This window comes from Schistocerca nitens, chromosome 3 (assembly GCF_023898315.1).
Source record: "Schistocerca nitens isolate TAMUIC-IGC-003100 chromosome 3, iqSchNite1.1, whole genome shotgun sequence".
In the NCBI taxonomy this organism is placed as follows: Eukaryota; Metazoa; Arthropoda; class Insecta; order Orthoptera; family Acrididae; genus Schistocerca; species Schistocerca nitens.
Window position 1 is genome coordinate 554,329,591 of NC_064616.1, and position 27,267 is coordinate 554,356,857.

The 27,267-nt window shown below is 42.8% G+C and overlaps 1 protein-coding gene across 1 annotated transcript in view; it reads right to left on the reverse strand.

Moving 5' to 3' along the window:
* LOC126248462 (cytochrome P450 4c3-like) overlaps positions 1-27,267 on the reverse strand; it is a 196,645-nt gene that overhangs the window by 55,655 nt on the left and 113,723 nt on the right. The window contains exon 5 of the mRNA XM_049949467.1: positions 22,455-22,524. Coding sequence (XP_049805424.1) covers positions 22,455-22,524 — 70 coding nt within the window. The remainder of the gene's footprint in view (positions 1-22,454; positions 22,525-27,267) is intronic.

Here is a 27,267-nt window from a genome sequence, read left to right on the forward strand (position 1 = left end):
TACGTGAGATTGCCACCAAGATCGTAGGACCATTAAGCTGTGTAGAAACATTTGGAAGAACATGCAGAAGAGAAATAAAGAATAAACCATTGAAAGAAACCCATTTTAATTTCCACATGAGAGGGTAAATTTGTTAATTGCCTACCATGTTTACGTTCCGGGCTACAAACGTTGCTCAGTGTGACGGCCAACTGCACCAACGATACCCTGGAACTGCATTAGAGACATCATTTCACAGCTGTTCGCAGCACTTTTCGAACAGTGGTTCAAAATGGTTCAAATGGCTCTGAGCACTATGGGACTTAACATCTGTGGTCATCAGTCCCCTAGAACTTAGAACTACTTAAACCTAACTAACCTAAGGACATCACACACATCCATGCCTGAGGCAGGATTCGAACCTGCGACCGTAGCGATCACGCGGTTCCAGACTGAAGCGCCTAGAACCGCATGGCCACACCGGCCGCCCTTCGAACAGTGGACCTTGGAATGTTCAACTGTCGTGACGCAGCTCGTGCACTGCTTGAAGATAGCACATTGCGTCCAGGATTCTCAGACATGGCAACAGTAACTGCGTCAACAATTTGTGGCGCAACTGGCCGTCCGCCTCTCCCACGAGCAATTCCCAAATCTCCAGGTAATTGGAACTTCCAAATCATGTTCTTCAAACTCTATGCGGAAATAGGATCTGTCTGTATTCCTTCGCTGCGGCGATACTTGTGAAGAGTAGCAGAGCTACTGCCATTGTTTTGATAAAACAGTTTTACGAGTAAAGCCCTGCTCACCTTGTCCAGATCCATGCTGACTTTCTGCACCTCTACTGCACACTGATGCATGTGTTTCAGCACTACGTCACCGCACCAGCACGTGCACCTAACGGCTAGTCATGACACTAACACAACTAATAACGCAAATCCTGCAGCCCACAGTTTGAACATCATTTCTACAAAGTTGGGTACCAATACGGTAAATAATTTTCCGTCTGCACTGGCTCAAGTAGCGAAAGTTTAATTATAACCGCCCTGTATATCGGTCAGTGATAAAATGACGAACAATTTGAAATTAACTACAAAATTCTGCACGTTTTACTTGTAGATCCCAGGAAAGCTTGTGATATAAAGCAAATAAAAACAGGCCATCTTCAGGCCTTTCATCGCCATTATGGCTGCTGGTGGTGACAGACGGAGCGAGATCTGTAGAAGTAGGGCTATCACTGAGTGACAACCGTACTTCTACAGATCTCGCCCCGTCTGCCACCACCACCAGGCATAATGGCGGTAAAAAGCCCGAAGTGGTCTGAGGAAAAGGCCGAAACCGGTTGCTAGGAAATAAAAAATCTGGAAACGTGATCGAGACGGTTTTATTTGATTTTTAGCATTTCAAACCGATCGATGTACTCCAATCACAGAATGTTTTCTCAGATTTTAAAAGCATGCGATGCTTCTGACTTGGACATTCTGTTTCCCTAACTCTTGAGATCCAGTTATCCTCGATTGTTATAAAATTCTTTTGTTCATAGCCTATATTCCGCCATGGAGAAACTTAATATCAGTGGTATCGCAAGTACAGGGTGTTTCAAAAATGACCGGTATATTTGAAACGGCAATACAAACTAAACGAGCAGCGATAGAAATACACCGTTTGTTGCAATAAACTTGGGACAACAGTACATTTTCAGGCAGACAAACTTTCTAAATTACAGTAGTTACAATTGTCAACAACAGATGGCGCTGCGGTCTGGGAAACTCTATAGTACGATATTTTCCACATGTCCACCATGCGTAGCAATAATATGGCGTGGTCTCCGAATGAAATTACCCGAAACCTTTGACAACGTGTCTGGCGAAATGGCTTCACATGCAGATGAGATGTACTGCTTCAGCTGTTCAATTGTTTCTGGAGTCTGGCGGTACACCTGGTCTTTCAAGTGTCCCCACAGAAAGAAGTCACAGGGGTTCATGTCTGGCGAATAGGGAGGCCAATCCACGCCGCTTCCTGTATGTTTCGGATAGCCCAAAGCAATCACACGATCATCGAAATATTCATTCAGGAAATTAAAGACGTCGGCCGTGCGATGTGGCCGGGCACCATCTTGCATAAACCACGAGGTGTTCGCAGTGTCGTCTAAGGCAGTTTGTACCGCCACAAATTCACGAAGAATGTCCAGATAGCGTGGTGCAGCAATCGTTTCGGATCTGAAAAATGGGCCAATGATTCCTTTGGAAGAAATGGCGGCCCAGACCAGTACTTTTTGAGGATGCAGGGACGATGGGACTGCAACATGGGGCTTTTCGGTTCCCCATATGCGCCAGTTCTGTTTATTGACGAAGCCGTCCAGGTAAAAATACGCTTCGTCAGTAAACCAAATGCTGCCCACATGCATATCGCCGTCATCAATCCTGTGCACTATATCGTTAGCGAATGTCTCTCGTGCAGCAATGGTAGCGGTGCTGAGGGGTTGCCGCGTTTGAATTTTGTATGGATAGAGGTGTAAACTCTGGCGCATGAGACGATACGTGGAATTTGGCGTCATTTGGACCGCAGCTGCAACACGGCGAACGGAAACCCGAGGCCGCTGTTGGATCACCTGCTGCACTAGCTGCGTGTTGCCCTCTGTGGTTGCCGTACGCGGTCGCCCTACCTTTCCAGCACGTTCATCCGTCACGTTCCCAGTCCGTTGAAATTTTGCAAACAGATCCTTTATTGTATCGCTTTTCGGTCCTTTGGTTACATTAAACCTCCGTTGAAAACTTCGTCTTGTTGCAACAACACTGTGTTCTAGGCGGTGGAATTCCAACACCAGAAAAATCCTCTGTTCTAAGGAATAAACCATGTTGTCTACAGCACACTTGCACGTTGTGAACAGCACACGCTTACAGCAGAAAGACGACGTACAGAATGGCGCACCCACAGACTGCGTTGTCTTCTATATCTTTCACGTCACTTGCAGCGCCATCTGTTGCTGAAAATTGTAACTACTGTAATTTCGAAAGTTTGTCCGCCTGAAAATGTACTGTTGTCCCAAGCATATTGCAACAAACGGTGTATTTCTATCGCTGCTCGTTTAGTTTTTATTGCCGTTTCAAATATACCGGTCATTTTTGAAACACCCTGTATAAGTATACGCTCCAATATTGATGTACGTTAACAACGTGTCAGCTATTCTGCTCCATTGTCAGATTACTTACACAGTGGTGACCTTCCTCTGTACCTGGATGCAACACAAATAAAACTACCGAGCGAGGTGGCGCAGTGGTTAGTTCACTAGGCTCGCATTCGGGAGGACGACGATTCAAACCCGCGCGCGGCCATCCTGATTTAATTTTCGCGTGATTTTCCTAAATCGCTTCTGCCAAATTCCGGGATGGTTCCTTTGAAAGGGCACGGCCATCTTCCTTCCCCATCCTTCGCTACTCCGATGGGGCCGATAACCTCGCTGTTTGGTTCCCTTCCCCGAATCAACCAACCAACCAAACAAAACTGAGAACAGCCACCATATATGTAAATCACGGCTTATGTGGCTTCCTCAACTGAACTAAGCACACAGCTACAATTCGTAAAATATCACAGTCTCACCGTGCGTTTAAAGAAATAACAATTCGTAAAAGAATATCACCATCTCAGCGTGCGTTTAAAGAAACCTACTCGACCTTAGGCTTAGTGCCCAATATTTTAAATTCTTGGTTATTATTGAGTAATTCTAGGAGATTTTTCACACCAACTCATGCCTGCTGGAGTTGGTGATGCACGCTCGTGGGTGGTACACTTGCGATGTTGGTCCTTCGACCATCTATGAACAGTTAGTTTGGCTACCTACGGAAAAGCGGTAAATACTATTACTCTTTTTTTCGTCTGATCGACTACACTGGCTCTCCTTATTTGTCACTGACTTAAACAATTTTGTTTTAAAAACTTAACAGTACTTAACATTCTCGTTCTCATCAGAACCAGCTCTAGATTCATTTCTTCACTCTCCCTCACATTCCTGTGGGATTGCAGAGCTTCCAAACACGCTGAAGGACCAATTCCTATCACAGCAATATTATAGCCGAGTTAGCTTGTGCCTGAGAAATGGATGTCACCCAGCAACGTTCGGTAAGGGCAACTCCGAACTACTGCATTGTACGCATCCTGTACAAATTTACATATTGTACCTATGCGAACAATGTAAAAATGAGATAGTTCTTCGAACATCTAGGTATTCCAGTTCCCGACGACCGTGTTCGTAAATTTTTCGTGATAATCATTCTTCAGTCTGTGTGTGTGTCTGTAGGAGGGAGACTGCCTTGGTGGAAACGGAAACAGTTAAAGAAAGTAGTAATTGTATCGTGTGTGAGATAGAAAACACGAGTAAGAAAAACCACGAATAAGTGAGTGAAACACGACTTATGAAAATTCATTGAGCTGTGGGACATGTTTGCAACAACGTATGTACAATCAGTGCTCCACGCGGTGTACATCCTTTGACAAAATATCAATCTAAAGGTGTAGATCGGTGCTCCCCTTTGCAATCCCTGAATATCTTAGCCCCACTATGTTTATTTTATTTATTTATTGTTCGTTTATTTCGAAAAAATTTATTTTACAATAATCTGCAATAATCACTTTAGTAGAAGAGGGTTATCAAATGTAGAGCAACATAGAACTATACTGTTTCAAAGGACTTGGTAGACGAAATAGAAATGTCTTTTCGTCTTACTTGAATACCTAATGATATTGTTTTCACCTGAACAACCATATTTAGAATTTTTTATGCTGTCGAAGGCACAATAAAAATTCAGAACATCTATGAGAAAGTTGAAATAGCTTTTCTTTAAGCAGATCCTGAATTTTTTGTTTCAAAGTAGCTAAAGCACACGTTCAGGCGACTGCGGCGTTTTGTTTTCACGACGGCTTGTTCAAATGGCTCTGAGCACTATGGGACACGACGGCTTGTGTCAAGAATTCGGTCTCACATAGATATATAGATGATTGCTATACGAGGACTTTGAAGGCTTCCTTTCGTGGATAAAGAGGAAGGAAACTGGCCCAAAATTCTTTCAGCCCAGTTTATTGACACTGTTCTTTAGCACTCAAATCTCGTTTCAGTTCGAGAACCATATTCGCATTTGTTAATATTGCTAAACTTTGGCTGCACTATGCACTGGTGATAAAAATTTGTTCACCTGCCGGGACTCGAACGTCTGTCTTCCTTGACACGAGCAGTAGCTTTCACCGCCCTTTTTTGTGAAAACAAGACGATGTTCTATACAAAATAAAATATTTGTGGAAAAGCGTACATAAGTGGACTTTTTCAACATCACTTTTTTACATAAATGGCGTAAAAATAATAAACATAATATGCTTCGTTCAGTACAAAACAATAATGGACCACCTCTGTCTCCGTGGGCACGTTCCTCGCCGATCCCGTTGCACCTCGTGCGGGTACGTTTCCACGTATGGTGGTAGATCCTCTCCAATGTCCTGGTCCTTTCTTGCTCAGTATAATTATATGCAATAATTACATTCTCCACACCCCAGCTGGGTGGGGACTCAAGCAAGACTCTCCCTAAAAGATTAGCGTAATGCCGGCCGCAGTGGCCGAGCGGTTCTAGGCGCTACAGTCTGGAACCGCGAGCTGCTACGGTCGCAGGTTCGAATCCTACCTCGGGCATGGCTATGTGTGATGTCCTTAGGTTAGTTAGGTTTAAGTAGTTCTAAGTTCTAGGGGACTGATGACCTCAAAATTTAAGTCCCATAGTGCTAAGAGCAATTTGAACCATTTTATTAGCGTAGTATGATCGATATGTCGGATTTCGCATAATCAATGAATGACGTTCTTGTCGCAAGGCCCAAAAGTATAGTATATTCTTAGTGCCCTCTCCGAAAAGGCAAAGTGCAGTCAGACCCCGAATCCAAGACATTGCATTGATCTTCGTTCTGGGAAAATATGTTATATCTGGGAGAAATAGCATCCGTGGTGCTACAGTATGCGGCACCATCCGAAGGAAGAAGGTGATCATTTTTTAAATGAAACACCACACTGCCGTCGAAGGCCCGCATATCAGGCGGTGCTCATCTGTGTCTATAACACTGCACTGTGGACACAGTGGCGTATCCGTCATGTGAATTGTATTGTGCCTCGGCCACCAGGGTACGCTCCCTGCGCCCTCCCAAACTTCCGCATGTCACGGCTTTCATCTATACTCTCAAGTCTCTCCCTGTACAGGACACAACAGTATCTGTGCGAGTATAGGAGTCCCAGGTGTTCACTGACGATAACTCTTCATTCGTTGACATTGCACTGTTGCCTATCCGGAAATTCACTGAATCGAGCGAGTGATGAAAAGTTAGTAATGGGAATATCCAAGTGACGCTTCCATGATTGTGTCTTTTGCAGAAAGGCCCTTATGGCATCATTGGCATCCACTATAGTGGTGTTCCTGCCTTGTAGTTTGGAATTTATATTATTTGGGATTTCAAAGAAACCTACAAGGTATGCTAGGGAAGATATAAAGTTGTCATCATTGAATGAATGATTAAGCTCAGCGGTCCCTTGACTCAAAAGAAATAGTTCTACCTCTGATTTTATTTCATATAGCCTGCTAAGTATGTTGCCCTTCGATAGCTACCGGACTTGTCTATGAAAGATTAAAGATTAGCGTTGAGCATTTAGATCACTGCATAGGACACGGAAAAAACGTGTGTTCGTAACACTTGACTTAATTTTATTAACTACACTGATAACCACTTTCAGTGCAGTGTTCAGTTTCTGAGGTAAAGCTTTAGACGCTAGGGCTTGTCTGCAGATCTTACTGTGAGAGCTAATAAGATTAGGATTCTTTTCTTTGGCAAGACTTAGAAAGCCAGAACGTGAACCTAACATAGCTGGTGCTCCGTCGGTACAAATTCCCATAACCCTGTCCCAAGACAAACCATTTATAACTAAACATTCATTAACGGCAGAAAATACATCATAATCTTTTAACGTTGCTTTCATGTTTTTAGCAAACAACAGTTCTTCCATTATTTTTTCCTCGTTCAAAAATCAGCAGTATACTATTAAGCGACATTGTTGAGCTGCATCAAGAGGATCGTCACATTCCAACATAAAAAATAAAAACATTTTCAGTCTTTTAACTACCTGTTCTTTCCTATTCGGGACTATTTCCTCGATCCTACGGTGCACTCTGTTGTTTGTCAGAGATATCTTTTCCATTTTTTGCTGACTATCTTCTCCAAAAACAATTCTGGTTGCTATAAGAATGGAAGATCTGATTCAAATTTCACCAGTGGTATGAGGGTTTGTTTGTTATTTTTTTCTATTAAGAGAGAGATTTCATATAATGATTCAATAACTTTCTGATTTTCCTGGTGAGAGATCCCAGTGGAGTCCAGTTTCAAGCGATTTAAAGAATTTCATTTTCCAACAAAAAATTCTTTTGGCTTAGTTTCCAACGCCGGGTGAACTGTTGTTAGATGACGCCATACGTTGTTACTGATGACGTTATGATACACAACACACTGTGACAGTTGGACATTCATTGTCTTTTTCAATAAACGTAAACCCATACTGACATATTCTTCATTATGAAATCTTCTTTTAGCCGACAATTTTACTCATCGTACATAATCAATAAAATACAGTTTACTTCCACAGAGCACAGCAGGCATAATACTGAGTTAAGAATGCAGAGCGCAGACCAACAAATGTTTTGGGTCAGCAGGAACTCTGAGACGCGCGACGCAAAACTGATGCCAGCAAGTCAAGAACTTCTGCGCCCTCCCTCCCCCTCCCCACCAATAAATCTCACAGCCCCCCACCCCACCCACATTTCCGACCATCAGAGTTGCACGATGCACGCATCCCAGTTTGGGAACCAGTGGTGTACCTGCAGATAATAGCTGCAGCAGCAATATTACGCTGTAATATGATGCTTCATATCATTTTCAAACAATAAAGGTAAAGGTAGAAATCCTGCAGTTAGTACGTCAACTACATTATTATGATAGCTTCTGTCACATTTCCCGCGCTAAATCTGTATCCATTCCATGCAGTTAAGCAAGAGAAACAAGAGAATTTCAATGGTGGAGATCGGCACAGATTGGCTCACTTTTTATTCTTGATTTTTTTTTCCAATTTGTGTTTTAAATGTTTCCACTGTTCGTTTTATGTGGAATCATTGGTATATTGCTTCAGTAGCTTAACAACTAAGCAATGAAGGCCTCTCAGCGCGTGTCTATTCATAAAAAATTAGTAAAGTAATACCATCTGGGCCAACGTACCCAACCAGGAGGCAAGTTGGCCCAGCAGTTAGGGCAAGTTGCCCCATAAGTCTTCCTTTCTTTGTATATTTAACTGAACCATATAGACTAAAATACAGTTTACTTTAACACAAATTCATAAAGTTTTATGATAAAGCTACAATCATAAATTGTGCTATCGTTGTTATAATAACAGTTTGACTGAAAATTATGCCCAAAACTTGTGTTTACATTAAATGAATTCACAATTGAGAATAAGGACAACCATCAGCTGTAGAATGAAATGACAAAATGCATCGCCCAGGAATCGAACCCGGGCGGCCTACCACCTTTTTTTTCTTGAAAGCGACCGCTCGCGATAAGCTGAAAATCCGAGTTCGAGTCCCGGTCCGGTACAAATTTTCATTATCATTCTATTCTGCAGCTCATGGTTGCCCTTATTCGCAGTTGCGAATTCATTTAATGTATTTCATAACGACTGTAGTGGCCGCAGTGCCTGTTCCTTTGGCCATGCAGGTATGTTCAAAGGAACTATGAATCGTAATCAGAATAATACATGCACTGCAATATTGTATGTATCAGTTTTTGTTTGAATACCCGACAGACTCTTCGCAGTTGCAAAATTCATCAAAAACGTCATGTCAAGTAATTCTGAACACCTCACAGATTTACCCACCGCTTACAACATGTACACTGAATCCATTCCTCACTTGGATTGCTGTGAGAAAATGGTTACGGGCTGTCAATTCGACTAAATACCTAGGAATTACAATTACGAGCAACTTAAATAGGAAAGACCACATAGATAATATTGTGGGGAAGGAGCAACAAAGACTGCGCTTTGTTGGCAGAACACTTACAAGATGCGACAAACCCACTAAAGAGACAGCCTACATTACACTTGTACGTCCTCTGCTGGAATATTGCTGCTCGGTGTGGGATCCTTGCCAGTTAGGATTGACAGAGGACATCGAAAAAGAGCAAAGAAGGGCAGTTCGTTTCGTGTTATCGCGCAACAGGGGTGAGAGTATCAGTGATATGATACGCGAGTTGGGGTGGCAGTCACTGAAACAAACGCGGTTTTCTTTGCGGTGAGATCTATTTACGAAATTTCAAACACCAACTTTCTCTTCCGAATGCGAAAATATTTTGTTGTCACCCACCTATGTAGGGAGAAATGACCATCACAATAAAATAAGAGAAATCAGAGCTCGAACGGAAAGATTTAGTGTTCCTTTTTCCAACGCGCCATTCGAGAGTGGTATGGTAGAGAAGTAGTATGAAAATGGTTCGATGAACCCTCTGCCAGGAACTGAAGTGTGAATTGCGGAGTAACCATGCAGATGTAGATGTAGATCTAAGACACAAGACACAGGGCATCCTCTTTTTCTTCATACTGAAGAACCTTCTTACGAACGGCCCCTTCCTTTCTTTGTTTTATCGTGTGACTTGACCTTAGGAAATAGGTCTTAGGAAATAGGTCTTTACGCATACCATCCATATTTCTTCTTAACAGTGTTCTCTGTCTGTGAAGGCTTCTTGTTTGCATTGTCACGCATCTTTCACTGCAGAGTTTATTAGTATTCCTGGAGATCTTTTTCGTTTGTTTGCTTTTTTAGTTTCTTTTTCTTTGTTATGAACTCTCAGATGGACTGACTTCAGGTGCTGGTCCACCGCATGATCGTCTATGGAAGTGATTCCAGTGGTGGTTTCCCGTTGCTCTCCACTGATGATGATGACAGATTGGGGGGGTTATGGGCGCTCAACATCGAGGTCATCAGCGGATGATGACAGAAACACGATTTTCATAACCGTTTCCATGCAGCTCTTGACTGAGGGAGATGCGATAGGGATGGAATCTATATCGATGGAGAATGAGTTGGACTCTTGCCTGGCTAATGCCACTTCCTCGTGCGACTGCGAGGGAGCTAAGGTGCCGATCAATTGCACCAGCAGCAAGAACATCCATTTCCCCCTCTTCTGTCGTCATTTGTTTCCTTATGTGTCGTTGTCTAGGTAACTGGTTGAAGAGACTGATAAATAATTGCCGACACTGTTGACATCTATTGGGATATCTTGCCGCACACACCGTACGAGAACTAACTGCATACTTTCTACACACTTTGTATGCCATGAGCAGGTCGACTTATTGTGTGTTGCTGAATTCATCGTCCGCTCACGATCTATTGTTTGGACTGGCACACACTGACTGCCCTAAAGGAACACACAAGCACACTGTAAGCAAACATAATAACGCCGTACCTAGCAACTACGAAGGTGTAATGGCAGAAACAGGTGTCGTTGTGGAAACTTTTCAGAATACGATATCTCGTAAACGTCTTGCACTAGAATCCTGACATTCTAATGTGCCCTACTTTTAGTCTGTTAATGTCAACGGGCATTGTTCCGTCAAGAAGTGTGTGTTTGCACAAAAAATACACTTTCTAAGTGTTATTACTACAATCATTTTATTGTCTAACAATAGTAGCCCTCGACTTCCAATCCATTCTGTGAAAACTGCACTTCAATAGCACTTTCCTATTTCGCAGAATTTGCGGTGCAATTTTTAGATGATTCACCCTGTATTTCCGTAATATTTCTCCAGTGAATCATAGCCTGGCATCTGCTTTTCCTACAGTCAATTTTATTGAAACCATTCTCCTTCTGGTCATTCGGGACGGTTGGTCCTAGCTGTGTTATGCTTGTTACTGTTTCCAGTGACTTATCGCCAATAGCATAATTGAACAGTAATGGATCTCTTGGCCTGTTTATGCGCAATATGTTACATTTATTTATGGTGTCCTTTTCCATGAATTAGGTAGTCAAATGGTTCAAATGGCTCTGAACACTATGGGACTCAGCATCAATAGTCATCAGTCCCCTAGAACTTAGAACTACTTAAACCTAACTAACCTAAGGACAGCACACAACACCCAGTCATCACGAGGCAGAGAAAATCCCTGACCCCGCCGGGAATCGAAGCCGGGAACCCGGTTAGGTAGTCAACTTGAGAGTAAACTAGATGGCGGTCAGAAAAGGCGCGCGAAAATCGAGTTCCGCGATAAACATAAAAAACAGGCAGTCTTTATGTATTCAGTGCAAAAAAGTATCGTGGTTCGACCTGGAAAATGTTACTGCTGTGAATTTAAAGCAAAAAAGTTCAGTTGGCCGGCCGCAGTCGCCGAGCGGTTCTAGGCGCTACAGTCAGGAACCACGCGACCGCTACGGTCGCAGGTTCGAATCCTGCCTCGGGCATGGATGTGTGTGATGTCCTTAGGTTAGTTAGGTTTAAGTAATTCTAGGGGACTGATGACCTCAGCGGTTAAGTCCCATAGTCCTCAGAGCCATTTGAACTTTGTAAGTTCAGTGACATCCATGTATAAACATTACCACAATTTTCGTCTCGTTTTAACTACAAAAAACAGTGAAATCGATGGAGTTAAAAGGACTGTAGCCTTACTGGAGAAACAGCTGCAAAACCTCTGTTTTAAAACTCAACAAACAAAGCATCGCCTCAACCTCAAAGAAATAATCGACTACCAGTGATGGAAACAAAACAAGAACCACACTGGAAACCAGCACAAAACTTGGAAACGTAAAAGTAAGTGCATCAAACATCTATAATGACATAAGTGGTTCTACAAACAATGTCGCTCAGTAACAAATAAGTCCAGATAATGGCTCTGAGCACTATGGGACTTAACATCTGTGGTCATCAGTCCCCTATAACGTAGAACTTCTTAAACCTAACTAACCTAAGGACATCACACACATCCATGCCCGAGGCAGGATTGGAACCTGCGATCGTAGCGGTCACGCGGTTACAGACTGAAGCGCCTAGAACCGCACGGCCACACCGGCCGGCGTCCAGATAACAATTACAAACAACAACAGCGGTGCACTGTAAATTTTTCGCGCTTGTCGCATAGTAAACAAAGAAATTTGATTAAAAAATCGGTGCAAGTGCACAAAAAAGAACGAAAAGTTTTAATTTTTGCCAATAATCATGGAATCAGATAGCAGAAAATGTGGTAGATACACAAACTAACGTAAGTTTCCAGGATTCTGTCAAGCCAGGAGCAGGCATTGGAGTGACAAAAACAGTACTGAAATCGTGTGGAAACCTTGGCTCTGAAGGCTGTGTCGTAATTTGTGCAGGTGCAAATTATGTTGCCAGAGGTAATGGTAGTGAACTCATTAAAGTTGCTAAAAAATTGGACAAATGGGTCATAAAGAAAGTAGCGATGTCTTATAAAAAGGGCGAAGGACATTTTTTACGGAAGTACACTGTATCACAAAAAAATGTGATGCAGAACTAAATTGCAAGTACACATGAAGGACTGTACACCAGAATACACGGTCAGTAACAAAAAAGTTGATGAATTAAATATACTACTCAATAGTGAATGAGAGATGTTTCAGTTTTACTTTTTTGTGAACATTGGTTACATAATTAGGATTTTCAATACAAAAATATCGGGATTGCATTTTAACCTTGCAAACTGATTTTGTAGAATGGAATCAAAACCTGGAGGAACTTGTATATATGTAAAAGAAAATGTAGATTATAAGAGTATATCGTAAACTGGGGCTACTTTGGGACTGATAGGGTAAAATTAGTACAGTGACACATAAATCCATTTTAAATTTCCCGCCGCCGCAACTTGCGAGATACATTGTTGCTTCTGAGGTCTAAAAATGGTTCAAATGGCTCTGAGCACTATGGGACTCAACATCTTAGGTCATAAGTCCCCTAGAACTTAGAACTACTTAAACCTAACTAACCTAAGGACATCACACACACCCATGCCCGAAGCAGGATTCGAACCTGCGACCGTAGCAGTCCCGCGGTTCCGGACGGCAGCGCCAGAACCGCTAGACCACCGCGGCCGGCTTCTGAGGTCTCTACATTGATGTTATCTACTGGCCGTCTCCAAAATTTCCAGATACAACCTGTGCCCTGCAGCATCCATTTTAATATTCGTGTCATTGTTGACGTGTTATAAGTTCGCTGCAAACTTTCACATACGAAGGCGGGTACTGGGACTGTCCCGAAGCTACCCCCCCCCCCCCCACATACGTTTTAACTGATTTTGATTATCTCTTTTGTTTTAGGAACCGCCACAGTATGGTACGGAAATATAAACGGGCCCTTGGGTTAAGGCTATAAAGAAATCATAACGAGGAAAGTCTCCAAGAGGCTATTAATGCAATTAAAACGAAAACCAATGCGTAATGGAAGGCGTCTCAAAAGTATGGCATTGGAAAGGACACACTAGTACTAAATGTTAAAGAAAGGCATGGAGGAACAGTTGGCAGGCATAGTGTACGTACAGAGTCAGAAGAGGAGCGATTTGTCTCCCATGCAATAGCTTTATCACGTTTTGGATTCCTGATGCGGACATTCGACCTCCGCTGAACGGTAAAGGCACACCTTGACAGATACCGCAGGACGGAAGCCAGGTTTAAAAACAACTTTCGTGGAATTGACTGGGCAAGGCAATTTGTGCAAAGGAACAGTGCTATTTTGACACACGGGACTGCAAAAAAGATCTCGCATGCAACAGCAGCAAACAGCGAAGAAATCTTGAATGCATTCTTTGACAATTTGGAGAAAGAGATTGAAGGTGTTCCCCTTGAGAATGTGTGGAACTATGACGAAGTTAACTTACTTGATAATCCAGGATGTTCAAAAATAATTACTAAAAGGAGCCCAAAGTATCCAGAACAAACACGGAACTAAAGCATGTACCTCCTTAATGGTATGTGCTCATGCAGCGGGAACACTTGCCTCCATTTACGTAAATTACAATGCCGAAAAATTGTGGGACACATGAACGGAAAATGGGCCACCGGGAGCTAGTGTAACAGAACCAACAGTGGATGGTTTGACAGTGAGTGCTTTGAGGACTGGTTTATCCAATTATACCCGCCTATTTTGAAACGACAAGATGGTGTTAAGCTTATTACAGGTGACAGCCTGAGCTCGCAAATCAGTCTTGAAGTGCTCCGGTTGTGTAAAGAGTACAACATAAAATTCATTGCATTGCCCCTACTTTCGAGCTTTAAAAGTAGAATGGAAGAAGATCCATGGGAAATGGAAAGAGGTGGCAGCCTGCAGCTCTTTACCCGAGACCCAATTCCCAACATTGCTTAAGAATCTATGGAAATGCGTGACCTCACTTCAGTCATCAGTGACACCTTTATGAAACACCTTGTGCAGAAGAGAAATCAAGCAACTCAGAAGCATCAAACGGTGAGACATAGAAGAGTAAATGCTCCTGCAGGAAAGAGCATTTCTGCAGAAGACGTTCTTGCCTCTAGGATGAACGATCCATCCACTTCAAGAGAAAGAACTAAAACTACACAGAGTGCTCGTCACCTGACGAAGACAACAGTAAAAAAAGAGGATACAGACAGTGACACCGACGAGAGCTCGTCGTCTGTGCCTGATGCGGAATCAGATGATAGTCTAACCATGGGTTTCTGGATGAGGAAGATGGATCCGAAGACACTGATAAGCCTGGACCAACCCGCTTTGTTACGTCCCGTGAGGACCAAACAGAGAACGTGTGTGAGAGAATGTATGTAGCTGTCACATACGAAAGTAAACTGTATCCAGGATGAGTCACTAAAAGAACGACAGTTTATATGGGATCCACCATGGCAAAATGTGGAAACAAATGGAAGTGGCTCAAGAAAGAAGATGTCCTACAATATACTGCAGAAGACATTATCCAAATCAACAGCACGCCGGAGAAAGTTGGTCGTCGGGGTATTTTTTATGTAAAAGACTTGGGACTGTATAAAATAGACTGAATTTTATCATGCATTTTATATTCTTTATTTGCAATTTTTTCGTGATTTTGTATCTTTTGTATCTGTTCACAGTTTCTCAAACTCGTTAATATGTCAAAGTAATCTTTTTTTAATTTCTGAGTTACTAATTACTTTTATGTCATTGTAGTGGAGCCAAGACTGATCCTCATAAAGAGTTGGTAATCTAACATTTGGATAGTTATCTTTATTTATTGATTCTAGCCTGAAAAAAAACTTCTCCCAATCTTACCCCAACCGATGGGGTAAAACTGGGACAAATTCAATGGGGGCTCCCTTGGCAAGGAATGGTTACAGAAAAAAATGCCTTTCATATTCAAAAAGAGGAAGGTCAAATCTATCAAATTAACTTACATTTAGTCATTTAATGCACTAAGGCTTTTCAGAAAACGAGGAAAAAACTAAAATCTATTACAAAGTAGCCCTAGTTAATGGTAGCTTCTGTATGCAAACTAGATTGTGAAAGAGACTTTCAAATCTCAACTGTTGAGTTATATCTAAAAAAAAACGTTATTTTGTGTGTGTGTATACATCTCTGTTAGCAATATAAGTGATTTTTTCCCCAAAAATTTGACCTTGCATTAGGTAAACTCAAGACAACTGGAAAAACAGTGGTAGTGTGTGGAGTTTTTAATACTGATTTTCTGAGACATAGCTTTTACAGGGAAAGTTCTTAAATATTATAAAAGCTTACAATCTATGTCTGAGTGTTAGCTTTCCAACACATGTAACAAAAACTAATGTCACTCTCCTCGATCAGGTATGTGTAAAAACGTACAAGTGTACATCAGAATACTTTGATACCGCCTATAGTGACCAACTTTTCGCAATTACTAATCATATCTGCAAATCACATTTCGATCAATGTAAAAAATATTAATAATACAAGGAGTTATAGTCAGAATAATACTGAACACTTTGCAGTGGGTATTCTTCCTCTAGCATTACTTTTCCTCAACAGTAGTTTTCGATACCAATATTATTTTTCCAATTTTGAACGGGTCAGTATTATCTCAGCTGCTTTCCTGAAAAATTTTCTACATCTACATCTACATCTATACTCCGCAAGCCACCTGACGGTGTGTGGCGTGGGGTACCTTGAGTACCTTTATCGGTTCTCCCTTCTATTCCAGTCTCATATTGTTCGTGGCAAGAAAGATAAGATTGTTGGTATGCCACTGTGTGAGCTCTAATCTCTCTCATTTTATCCTCATGGTCTCTTCTCGAGATATACGTAGGAGGGAGCAATATACTGCTTGACCCCTCGGTGAAGGTATGTTCTCGAAACTTCAACAAAAGCCCGTACTGAGCTACTAAGCGTCTCCCTTGCAGAGTCTTCCACTGGAGTTTATCTATCATCTCCGTAAAACTTTCGGGATTACTAAATGATCCTGTAACGAAGGGCGCTGCTCTCCGTTGGATCTTCTTTATCTCTTCTATCAACCATATCTGGTACGGATCCACACCGGTGAGCAGTATTCAAGCAGTGGGCGAACAAGTGTACTGCAACTTATTTCCTTTGTTTTCGGACTACATTTCCTTAGGATTCTTCCAATGAATCTCGAGCGAGGTGGCGCAGTGGTTAGCACACTGGACTCGCATTCGGGAGGACGACGGTTCAATCCCGTCTCCGGCCATCCTGATTTAGGTTTTCCGTGATTTCCCTAAATCGTTTCAGGCAAATGCCGGGATGGTTCCTTTGAAAGGGCACGGCCGATTTCCTTCCCAATCCTTCCCTAACCCGAGCTTGCGCTCCGTCTCTAATGACCTCGTTGTCGACGGGACGTTAAACACTAACCACCACCACCAATGAATCTCAGTCTGGCATCAGCTTTACCGACGATTAATTTTATATGGTCATTCTATTTTAAATCACTCCTAATGCCTACTCCCAGATAATTTATGAATTAACTGCTTCCAGTTGCTGGCCTGCTATATTGTAGCTAAATGATAAAGGATCTTTCTTTCTATGTATTCGCTGCACATTACACTTGTCAACATTGAGATTCAATTGTCTTTCCCTGCACCATGCGTCAATTCGTTGCAGATCCTCCCGCATTTCAGTACAATTTTTCATTGTTACAACCTCTCGATATACTACAGCATATAATTTTTTACACAGTACGTTATATTTTACAAGCTAAAATTTATGAAAAGGAATTACTGTTAAAATATTTCAGTTTCGATGTTATAATCGATAAGTACTAGTTTTGAATGTAGGACCTATAGTTAAAATTATCTTTTTTAGAAACATTTGAAATTACGAATTACTGGCACACTTAAAATTTCTATTTTAATTACGCAATCCTATACTTTTTACTATTTCTGGATTCATTTATGAAATAATAATCGAAACTAGTAGAAACTCATTTGTTAAGAAAAATTGTAAACCCTTTGGAATATTGTTATTCCCGCAGAGTGTGGGCACAGTCTAACATAACAGCCGCGACACTTACCGATGCAAAAGTTGTTACCGTTTGACAACTGGAGCGACACTAGCGCTCTACGTGGCGAGAAAGGAGAACTTCAGATGCGTCGTAAGCGTAGTGTTTGTTTTGCGTCCCTTTCCTACTTCATTTATGAAATATTTGAATTATTTTTTTGCCTCCAGGAGTTGTGTAATATCAGAAGACATAGATGTTTCTAAAAATGATTCTAAAATGAGCGGAAGTAGGGATAAAACTCATGAATCCAGTAGCAAGTTACAATACATTCGCGAAGAAACACTTGTGACGTTGGGATAGAACTGGAGCTTACCACGTTGATATCAACGGAATATAAACACATAGATTCATAGATTCCCACATAAGCAGCACAGACATGTACCTCTACATGCAAAAGGGATCTACACCCCATTTGTCGCCTACTGTGTTTTAGTCATTATCACCTGTTGCCGCAAGTTAGACCTTCATCTTTATATTATTCTAAGTGGACAAGCGACTGCCAAATAGTGGGAAAAATATACTGTGAGTGTAAACCCAAGTCCTCAAAGCCAAAAACTCTGTCAGAAATGCTGTCATACGTTAAATTTGGCATTAGAGACTTTTCATCCAGTGACATATGCTCTAGTTTATCGGTATTGGAGAAATGCTGTACCGTACCTTCTTCTTTAAAAGGTGGAACAAATTGTCACTTATCCCACATTTTATTTTTGTGCCTTCCACATACCTCTGTAATATACACACTGATGGAAACATAAAACATTCTGACAAAACCTGTATGCCTGAGTGCTGTAGTATAATACATTTAGAGCAAGCAGTTTAGTTATGTCTTTCCATATTACAGATGGCATGCTAATCTGGTTTAACAACAAGCCAAGCGCATCTTTTTTTTAAATATTGGGATCCTATAGTCTTCAAAATTTGTTTATCATTCTTCACTTGGCCCTCCTGATACAGATTCTGTTGCTGTCTGTACTTCAAATTATGGGCATTTTCCTTGTCCCATAACAGTTTTGCACTTAGTCTAGCGATCTGTACATTCTGATACTACAGACACTTCTTCTAAACATGAATATCTACACTTCATTTTACCACTTCATCGTCAAACCAGGTCTGTGTTGACGATTCTAATGAATCTGGCACTGATACGTGAAGAGTTGTACTGGCTGCTTTTGTGCCATAGAAGTGTTTTAGAGCTTTAGACGGATTGTCGAACGTTTGTGGCTGTCTACTCTTCATCGTCAGTTGAGGTGACGTATTTGGAATGTCAAACAATGTGGTTAACTGCATTCCACACGAGTTTATTATGTCTGCATTCATGAACTGGTTTTGTTCGACATGTAGCGAACAAAACTTAGCATTGTGATAAAGGTAAACAGGGTCTTTTTTCATAAGATATTTTCGTCTGCCATTCACTAGCCGTTTTCTGCTCCTAAAACGAAACATTAATCATCAATTTACATGTAATTTGTAAGCGAATCCTGACGATGCAGTTTAACAACATAATGGGTATATACTTCTTAGGTTCCTTAGGGAAAAAAAACAGATGTGGTATAACTGTGGGAGTCGTAAGCTTGTTTCTGATGTGATCAGACGTATTTTTGCATTTCTGTGCGAGCAATGTAGTGAGCAATGTAGTTTCGGCTTTGTTAATGTGAAAAATCAAAGTACTGTATGATATAATAAAATGTGAGAAAACATATTTACGTAAAAAATAATGCTGCAACAACAATCTTTAGATTTATTTAGTTCAAACCAACCATGAGGACCTGATATGAGATTTTCACCTTCAAGAATCAGATCCCTACAGAAGAAGAACTGGAGCCATCTCAACATGACAAGCCAAGTTAGCTAGAAAGTTTATTGTAATCTATGCGCCTTTCAAATCTTCATAAAAGACTTGGCTTATTAATTACTTAGACTGGACTTTGTTTAATGGGGACAATATACGAAAGCAGTAAGGAGGGGTCAGATTATGACTTCCAGTATCAGCGAACAATCTTGGACAGAAGTATATGATACCTCTGTTACCAATGAAAAAATGGAAATTTTTTAACATTTTGAAGCATAACTTCGTCATAGCTTTTCCACAAAAGGAAAGTGATTTCCAGAAGCACAGACAGATTCAAAAATTGGATTATATCAGACATAACAGTACCTTGTAAAAGGCAGCAGGAACTTTTTCTGCACTCAAAAACTGACAGCAGTCCAGATTTTCTTAATTATTTCAAAAAATACATAAGAGACGCAAAAATTTAGGAAAATGGCAAACATATTTGGAAGTCATCCAATAAAACTAAGTCCACGTGGAAAGCTGTTCAGGATCAATGGGGAAGAAGACAACTTACAAAAATATTGTGATATCGCATGATGGCAAATTTAATTGTGCAATAATTGGGAACTGTCTTTAAATGTTCAGAAATGTAAAACTGTGAGCTTCACAAAACCAAAAAAACGTTGTATCGTATGACTATAAAATCAGTGAATCACAGCTAGAGTCGGAAAACTCATACAAATATGTGGGTGTAATACTTCATAGGGGCTTGAAACGGAAAGATCACATATGCTCAGTTGTGGGAGAAGTAGACGACAGGCTTTATTTATTGGTAAAATATTACGAAAATGTAATCAGTGTACAAAAGAGACTGCTAAAACCTCGCTCATGCGAGCCATCCTAGAATTTTGCTCAAATGGGTGGGACCCATACCAAATAAAACTAACAGGAATACTACACGTGTACAGAGAAGGACAACACAAATAGTGACAGGTTTGTTTGACCCACGGGAGAGTGAAACAGAGACGTTGAAAGAACTGAACTGTAAGACTGTTGAAGAGAGATGTAAACTATTCCAGGAAAGCCTACATACAAAGCTTCAAGAACAAATGACGAGTTTAGGAATATACTGCTACCCCTGTGTCTCACTCACATAGGAATCCTGAGGACGAGATTAGATTGATTACAGCGTGCACAGACACATTTAAACAATCATTTTAGGGCTTGAACAGACGTTAAATGTTGCTGAGATATGTTATGCTTTCTCAAAGACGGAAGGAAAATAAATAAAGGCAAGCGTCTGCAGAGCATATATTTTATAATTTTTTAACGTTTGGCAAACAGAGTTGCGTTGGGTTCCCATCACATCTGGAGAGATTAGGTAGGATTTGCTATTAATCTTACTGTAGGTACTTCAATCACATGTGGCCCAGAAGTCACTATTTGTCCTTTTCTGTTAACTATGTGGTCAAAAGTATCCACACACCCTTAAAAACATACGTTTTTCATATTAGGTGCGTTGTGCTGCCACCTACTCCCAGCAACTCCATATCAGCGATCTCAGTAGTCATTAGACATCGTGAGAGAGCACAATTCGGCGCTCCATGGAACTCACAGACTTCGAACATGGTCAGGTGACAGGGTGTCACGTGATTTCCACACGCCTAAACATCCCTAGGTCCACAGTTTCCGATGTGATGGTGAAGTGGAAACGTGAAGGGACACGTACAGCACAAAACTGTACAGGTCGACCTCGTCTGTTGACTGACAGAGACCGCCGACAGTTGAAGAGTGTCGTAATGTGTAACAGGTAGACATCTATCTAAACCAGTACACAGGAATTCCAAACTTCATCAGGATCCACTGCAACTACTACGAAAGTTAGGCGGGAGGTGAGAAAACTTGGATTTCATGGTCGAGCGGCTGATCATAAGCCACACATCACGCCCATAAATGACAAACGACACCTCACTTGGTGTAAGGAGCGTAAACATTGGACGATTGAACAATGGAAAAACGTTGTGTGGAGTGACGAATCACGGTGCACAATGTGGCAATCCGATAGGAGGGCGTGGGTATGGCAAATGCCCGGTGAACGTCGTCTGCCAGCGTGTGTAGTGCCAACAATAAAATTTGGAGGAGGTGGTGTTATGGTGTGGTCGTGTTTTTCATGGAGGGGGCTTGCACCCCTTGTTGTTTTGCGTTGCACTATCACAGCACAGGCCAACCTACATTGATGTTTTAAGCACCTTCTTGCTTCCTACTGTTGAAGAGCAATCCAGGGATGGTGATTACATCTTTCAACACAATTGAGCACCTGTTCATAATACGCGGCCTGTGGCGCAGTGGTTACACGACAATAACATCCCTGTAATGGACTGGCCTGCACAGAGTCCTGACCTAAATCTTATAGAACACCTTTGGGATGTTTTTCAACGCCAGCTTCGTGCCAGGCCTCACCGACCGACATCTTTACCTCTCCTCTGTGCTGCGCTCAGTGAAGAATGAGCTGCCATTCCCCAAGAAACTATTCAGCGCCTGATTGAACGTATGCTTGCGAGAGTGGAAACTGTCATCAAGGGTACGGGTGGGCCAACACCATATTGAATTCCAGCATTACCAATGGAGGGGGCCACGAACGTATAAGTCATTTTCAGCCAGATGTCCAGATACTTTTAATCAGGCATTGTGTATGTCATTTTCTGCAGGATAAAAAATGGTTCAAATGGTTCTGAGCACTATGGGACTTAACATATGTGGTCATCAGTCCCCTAGAACTTAGAACTACTTAAACCTAACTAACCTAAGAACATCACACACATTCATGCCCGAGGCAGGATTCGAACCTGCGACCGTAGCAGTCGCGCGGTTTCGGACTGAGCGCCTAGAACCGCTAGACCACCGCGGACGGCTTCTGCAGGAGATAGTCATAACATAAAGTCTGCTGGTGAGGTTTCTATTGCACTTATAACTCATTTCATCAGAATCTGGTGCATTCGAGGAAAGGTCTTTGTAATAATGGTATTTTAAAATGGCGCAGAAAAGAAATTAGGTTCTAGCATTACAGGTCCTGAAATGAAATAGTGTCCTGTAAATGAATGGAATAATAATTACTTTTCAAAGACTGGCATCTCAGATAGTTTCTTGTTTTAACTCACCTTTTGACAGCTGCAACATATTCAGCCTCGCCTCCATTTTGTGCATTAACTGATGTTCCCATAGCAGTCTCTGTAAAAGAAGTTAAATGAGTACTACAGATTTCATACGCTAAATGTTTTTCTTTTTAAAGTATAACAGAAAAGCAGGCTATGTAAACTATGTCAACTTTAGTTCTTAAATGAATGGTACTTTCAGATCAGTATGAAGTATCTACTGTTATCCACAATACTACAGATTTTTATACTTAATATATTTTCATAGCATAATTCTCCTAGTATAGCCCATATTTCAATACATTTTTCGTGAAATATAACTCGTTTGGTCCATGAAAAAAATAAAGGAAAGCAACAAAGACTAAAGATTATGGCAACATTTGTTATTATTATTTTTATTGATATTGTTGTTACACTGATTTTAGGTGCAAAATTTTATTGAGCTCATATGTAGTCACTATACCGATGATAAGAGGTCGCCATTAAAATTATTTGCAGAGTAAATACAGGTTTGTCACGGGTAATAAGAAAGTTGTGAGTAACTTGTCTCAGAAACCACCGAAGTTCAAATGGTTCAAATGGCTCTGAGCACTATGCGACTTAACTTCTAAGGTCATCAGTCGCCTAGAACTTAGAACTAATTAAACCTAACTAACCTAAGGACATCACACACATCCATGCCCGAAGCAGGATTCGAACCTGCGACCGTAGCGGTCGCTCGGTTCCAGACTGTAGCGCCCAGAACCTCACGGCCAAACCACCGAAGTCATGACATTATTATCAGAGTGGGCTTCATCAGGCACCGCCATCTGCTTCTGGATGTTGTCAGCTGTCGCTTACAGCAATACAGGGAGATGAGGCTAATAAAGTGCACCATTTTTTCACTGCTTTCTTCGAAGTGAAGCAGGTGGCATAATTCCAGCCCATACGCTCACCTCCTGGCGCAATTTCCTGCACTCTCAATCCCGTCAAGATCGCCTCAGAAGGTCTGTCATTCAAGTGTCCACTACACTGACACCACCCCTGGACTACACATCTTGTACCAGCCATGGTCTCTTGCACCGCACAAACTCAAGATCACCTAGGCCAAGTTTAGTGAGCTGCCACTGGCATGCTGCATCCTTTGAAGAACCTGTGGGTGCCCACTCTTCAACTTTCCAAGAAGAAGCATGGCCCCTGGCGCCCATGCAGTGATTACCGGAAGTTAGAGGCCCATAACACCCCTGACTGGTATTCGATGCCACTACTTCACAGCTGCAACAACTCACTGGCTGGGGTACAATTTTCAGCACAATTGACTCCACCAAGGCTGTCATACAGATTCCATTCGCACCCAAGAACATCCAGAAGACCGCCATCATCACGCCATTTGGTCTCTAAGAGAGCACCTTCATGACCTTCCACCTCCATAATGCTGTCCAAACATGGCAGCGTTTCTTGGACAGTGTTTGGCGAGGCTTGCCCTGCTGTGTCGCCTACATCAACCATGTACTCTTTTTTTCCGTAATGCCTAAGGAACACTGTGAGCATGTCCACAATAACCAAAATATTTTTAACGCCTCCAGAACGCTGGCTTCATCATCAACACAGGAAATTGCACTCTTGGTGCCAGCGAGGTGGTATTCCTGGACCACATCATCTTCTCCACCAGTTCACATCCCCTGCCCGACAAGGTGCAAGCCATCCTCGAAATATCGCGGACCAGAGACATTCAAGGATCTCTGCTACTTCCTTGGCACGCTAAACTTTTTCTGCCAGCATCTGAGGAATGCAGCTGTTATGCAGGAGCCACTCACCACTGCCCTTCATGCCATCAAAACAAAGGGCAACAAGTCAGTCCTGTGGACGCCACAAATGGAAAGCAGTTTCTCTGGTGCCTGTTGTGCCTTAGCGGATGCTACCTCGCTCACCCACCCTCTCCCCATCACCCCGTTTGACATGAGTGTAAGCCAGACAGCGATTAACGCTGTCCTGCAGCAACATCTCAGCGACACATGGCAGCTGCTCACCTTCTTCTCCTGCAACCTCTCTGCCATTCAGCAACCCTGGAGCACATACAACAGAGAGCTCATCACCATCTATGAGGCAATCAAATACTTTCGGCCATTGGTGGAGGCTCATCATTTCACAGTCTTCACTGACCACAAGTCTCTCACGTTTGCCCTCACAAAAGACTATGACCAGTGCTCTCCACGTCAATTCCAGCAGCTGTCGTTCATCTCTGAATTTACTACTGGCATATGTCATGTTGCTGGAATTGACAACATTGTCACCAGCCGCCTCATCCGCACTTCCGCCATTGCATTTTCTTTGGATTACGACACACTTAGCACCGGCCAGGAACATGATCTGGAAATCCCCCAGCAACCGCTGGGTGCTGCTTCCAGGCTCCACCATCAACATATGTCGACTCCCAACTCAAACAGCAGTATCTCGTGTGATGTGTCCACCAGCTCACCATGCCTATTCTGGCCCAGCGCCTTCTGTAAGGTCACATTTGACCTGTTGCACAGCTTGACACACTCTGGCATGTGCACGTCAACTCCTCTGGTAATGCAACGTTTGCTATGGCCAGGTATTCATTGGGACTGCAGGACTTGGCTCCGCACCTGCCTCTCTTGTCAATGCATGAAGGTCAGCCACCACATACATACACCCATCTCCACCTTCCCAGACGTCAGGCATCGCTTCACTCATGCTCACATGGATATAATTGGCTCACTACCTCCTTACCATAGTGAACAGATTCACCCACTGGCCTCAGGAAACGCTGATACCCAATGTCACCGCTGCCATGGTAGCCACTGCTTCAGTCTTCCCAGGATTGCCCATTTCTGCTGCCACCACCATATCACAATGGACTGCAGGTCCAATTTAAATCAGCCCTTTTTGGGCACTGACAGACCTCTGCAGTGCAGACCTGCATCTGACATCGAGCTACACCCTGCTGCCAATGGCATAGTGGAATGGCTCCACCATACCTTGAAGTCTGCTCTCGCCTGCCACAACAACAGGTGGATCACTGCGCTGCTGCTAGTACTTCCAAGGCGCCACATCGCTCACAAGATCCATTTGGGATATCAGCCTCTGACCTTGTTTATGGCATGCTGCTCGTCATGCTGAGTGACATCCTAGAGCCCGCTGGCCTGTCCACAGACAACATCCAGCCTTAATTCATGGCCATCTTGCAGGACCATATGACCTATCTGTGGCCCACCCATCCCCAGTGCACGGCAAATGCTGGACATTGATTCATGGCGACCTCACCTGATGCACTCATGTTGTGCTGTGTATTGATGTTCACCAGCTCCCACATTGTCTGCACTACTCCTGTCTCCACCAGGTCCTGAAGCGGAACTCCAAGACATATCTGCAGCACCACTAAGAGCATTTCAATCAATAGGCTGAAGCCTGCCTATATACTGTCTGATCTCACACCGCACAGTCCACCTACCATGTTCATCGGAACCATGCAGGTGCATGCCACAGCCAAAGCCAGTGCTGCTGATGACACTAGACCCACCAATGGGACCAGCACCACTGCCACCAATACTGCTTCCACCGAAATTGAGCCGAGAACCCTCTGCCACCGCCAGCAGCCAATTGCACCCTTAATGTCACATTGCCAACCCTTTCTGTCCCACAGCAGCATTAGTTCACATGCTGGCAATGCCATGCCCCAGACTTGCAACCACCCATCCTCACTGTGGAGACACCAGCTGTGTATGCCCACAGCATCTGGCATGTGTGTCTTCACCTCTCAAAATTGGTCAACCAGTCGTCAGCCCCTACTTGTAGCCCCACAGCAATGCCACCATGACCCTGCCTCCTAAACCCATGCTCAAACCATGCCCAGCACCTCCACAAACCTGTGTGCACAGCACAGGATACAGCACTAGGCTGAACAGGTCTGATCTCTCCTGTCCCTCCTCCTCATACCACCAGCTTACTCATCACTCGTGCTCACCATTGGCACTACACTGGAGCACACTGTCTCACAGCTGGCCGACACTACTGACAGCTGGCATCCCCACTCACCTCACATGTAGCACTGCAATGTCTGGTGCTTGCTTCTGTTGCATGACTGGTATCTGGAGTGTAGACACCACCAACCACTGCCTAACCACTGGACAACGTCATTTAACTATTACCAGCTTTCACCATTGTCACCTCACCCATTATCTGAGCTCTGCTCTCATGGCGAGGAGGAGAGGGTTGGGGGGGGGGGGGGACTGTATGGTGGCCCTTAGCCACTTATCACCCCTAGCATCTGCACACATTCCTAGACTGCTGTGGCCATCTGCTAACGCAGCAAATTTTTTTCTTTGCGCACCAACTTCCGGCACAAGCTGTCACTTCTGCCAAGTGACTAGATACTATGGTCGCTGGCTACCAGTTGAAGGAGGTAGCTTGGGATCTGGTAAGGCGTCCGCTATCTTAGCTTCCCTCAGTTTGGCTCTTCTCCTTGTGCTGTCAGCATCAATTCAGTCAGACACCCAAGGCTCAACAGATGTGCCACATGATAACATGTTTGAGATTGAGACACTCACCATCATGCTTAATGTTCCTCCTTTGCATGCAATCTCTATAGCTGCTATGGAACCAAGTGAGTAACTGAAAGTTCACGCTGCAAAGCATTCCAAAAGCCAGCATTTTGCGCCCACATGTGTACCATAAAAGTCTGCCCATCATCGCCGTCAATTCATGTGTGATAGCCATATAGACTCCGTTCTTGATCTTGCCACTGATATTTCCTGTGAGAGATGATTGATCCTGCATCTCGTGTTGGTATGAATTCCGTGTGGCACTGGTGGATACG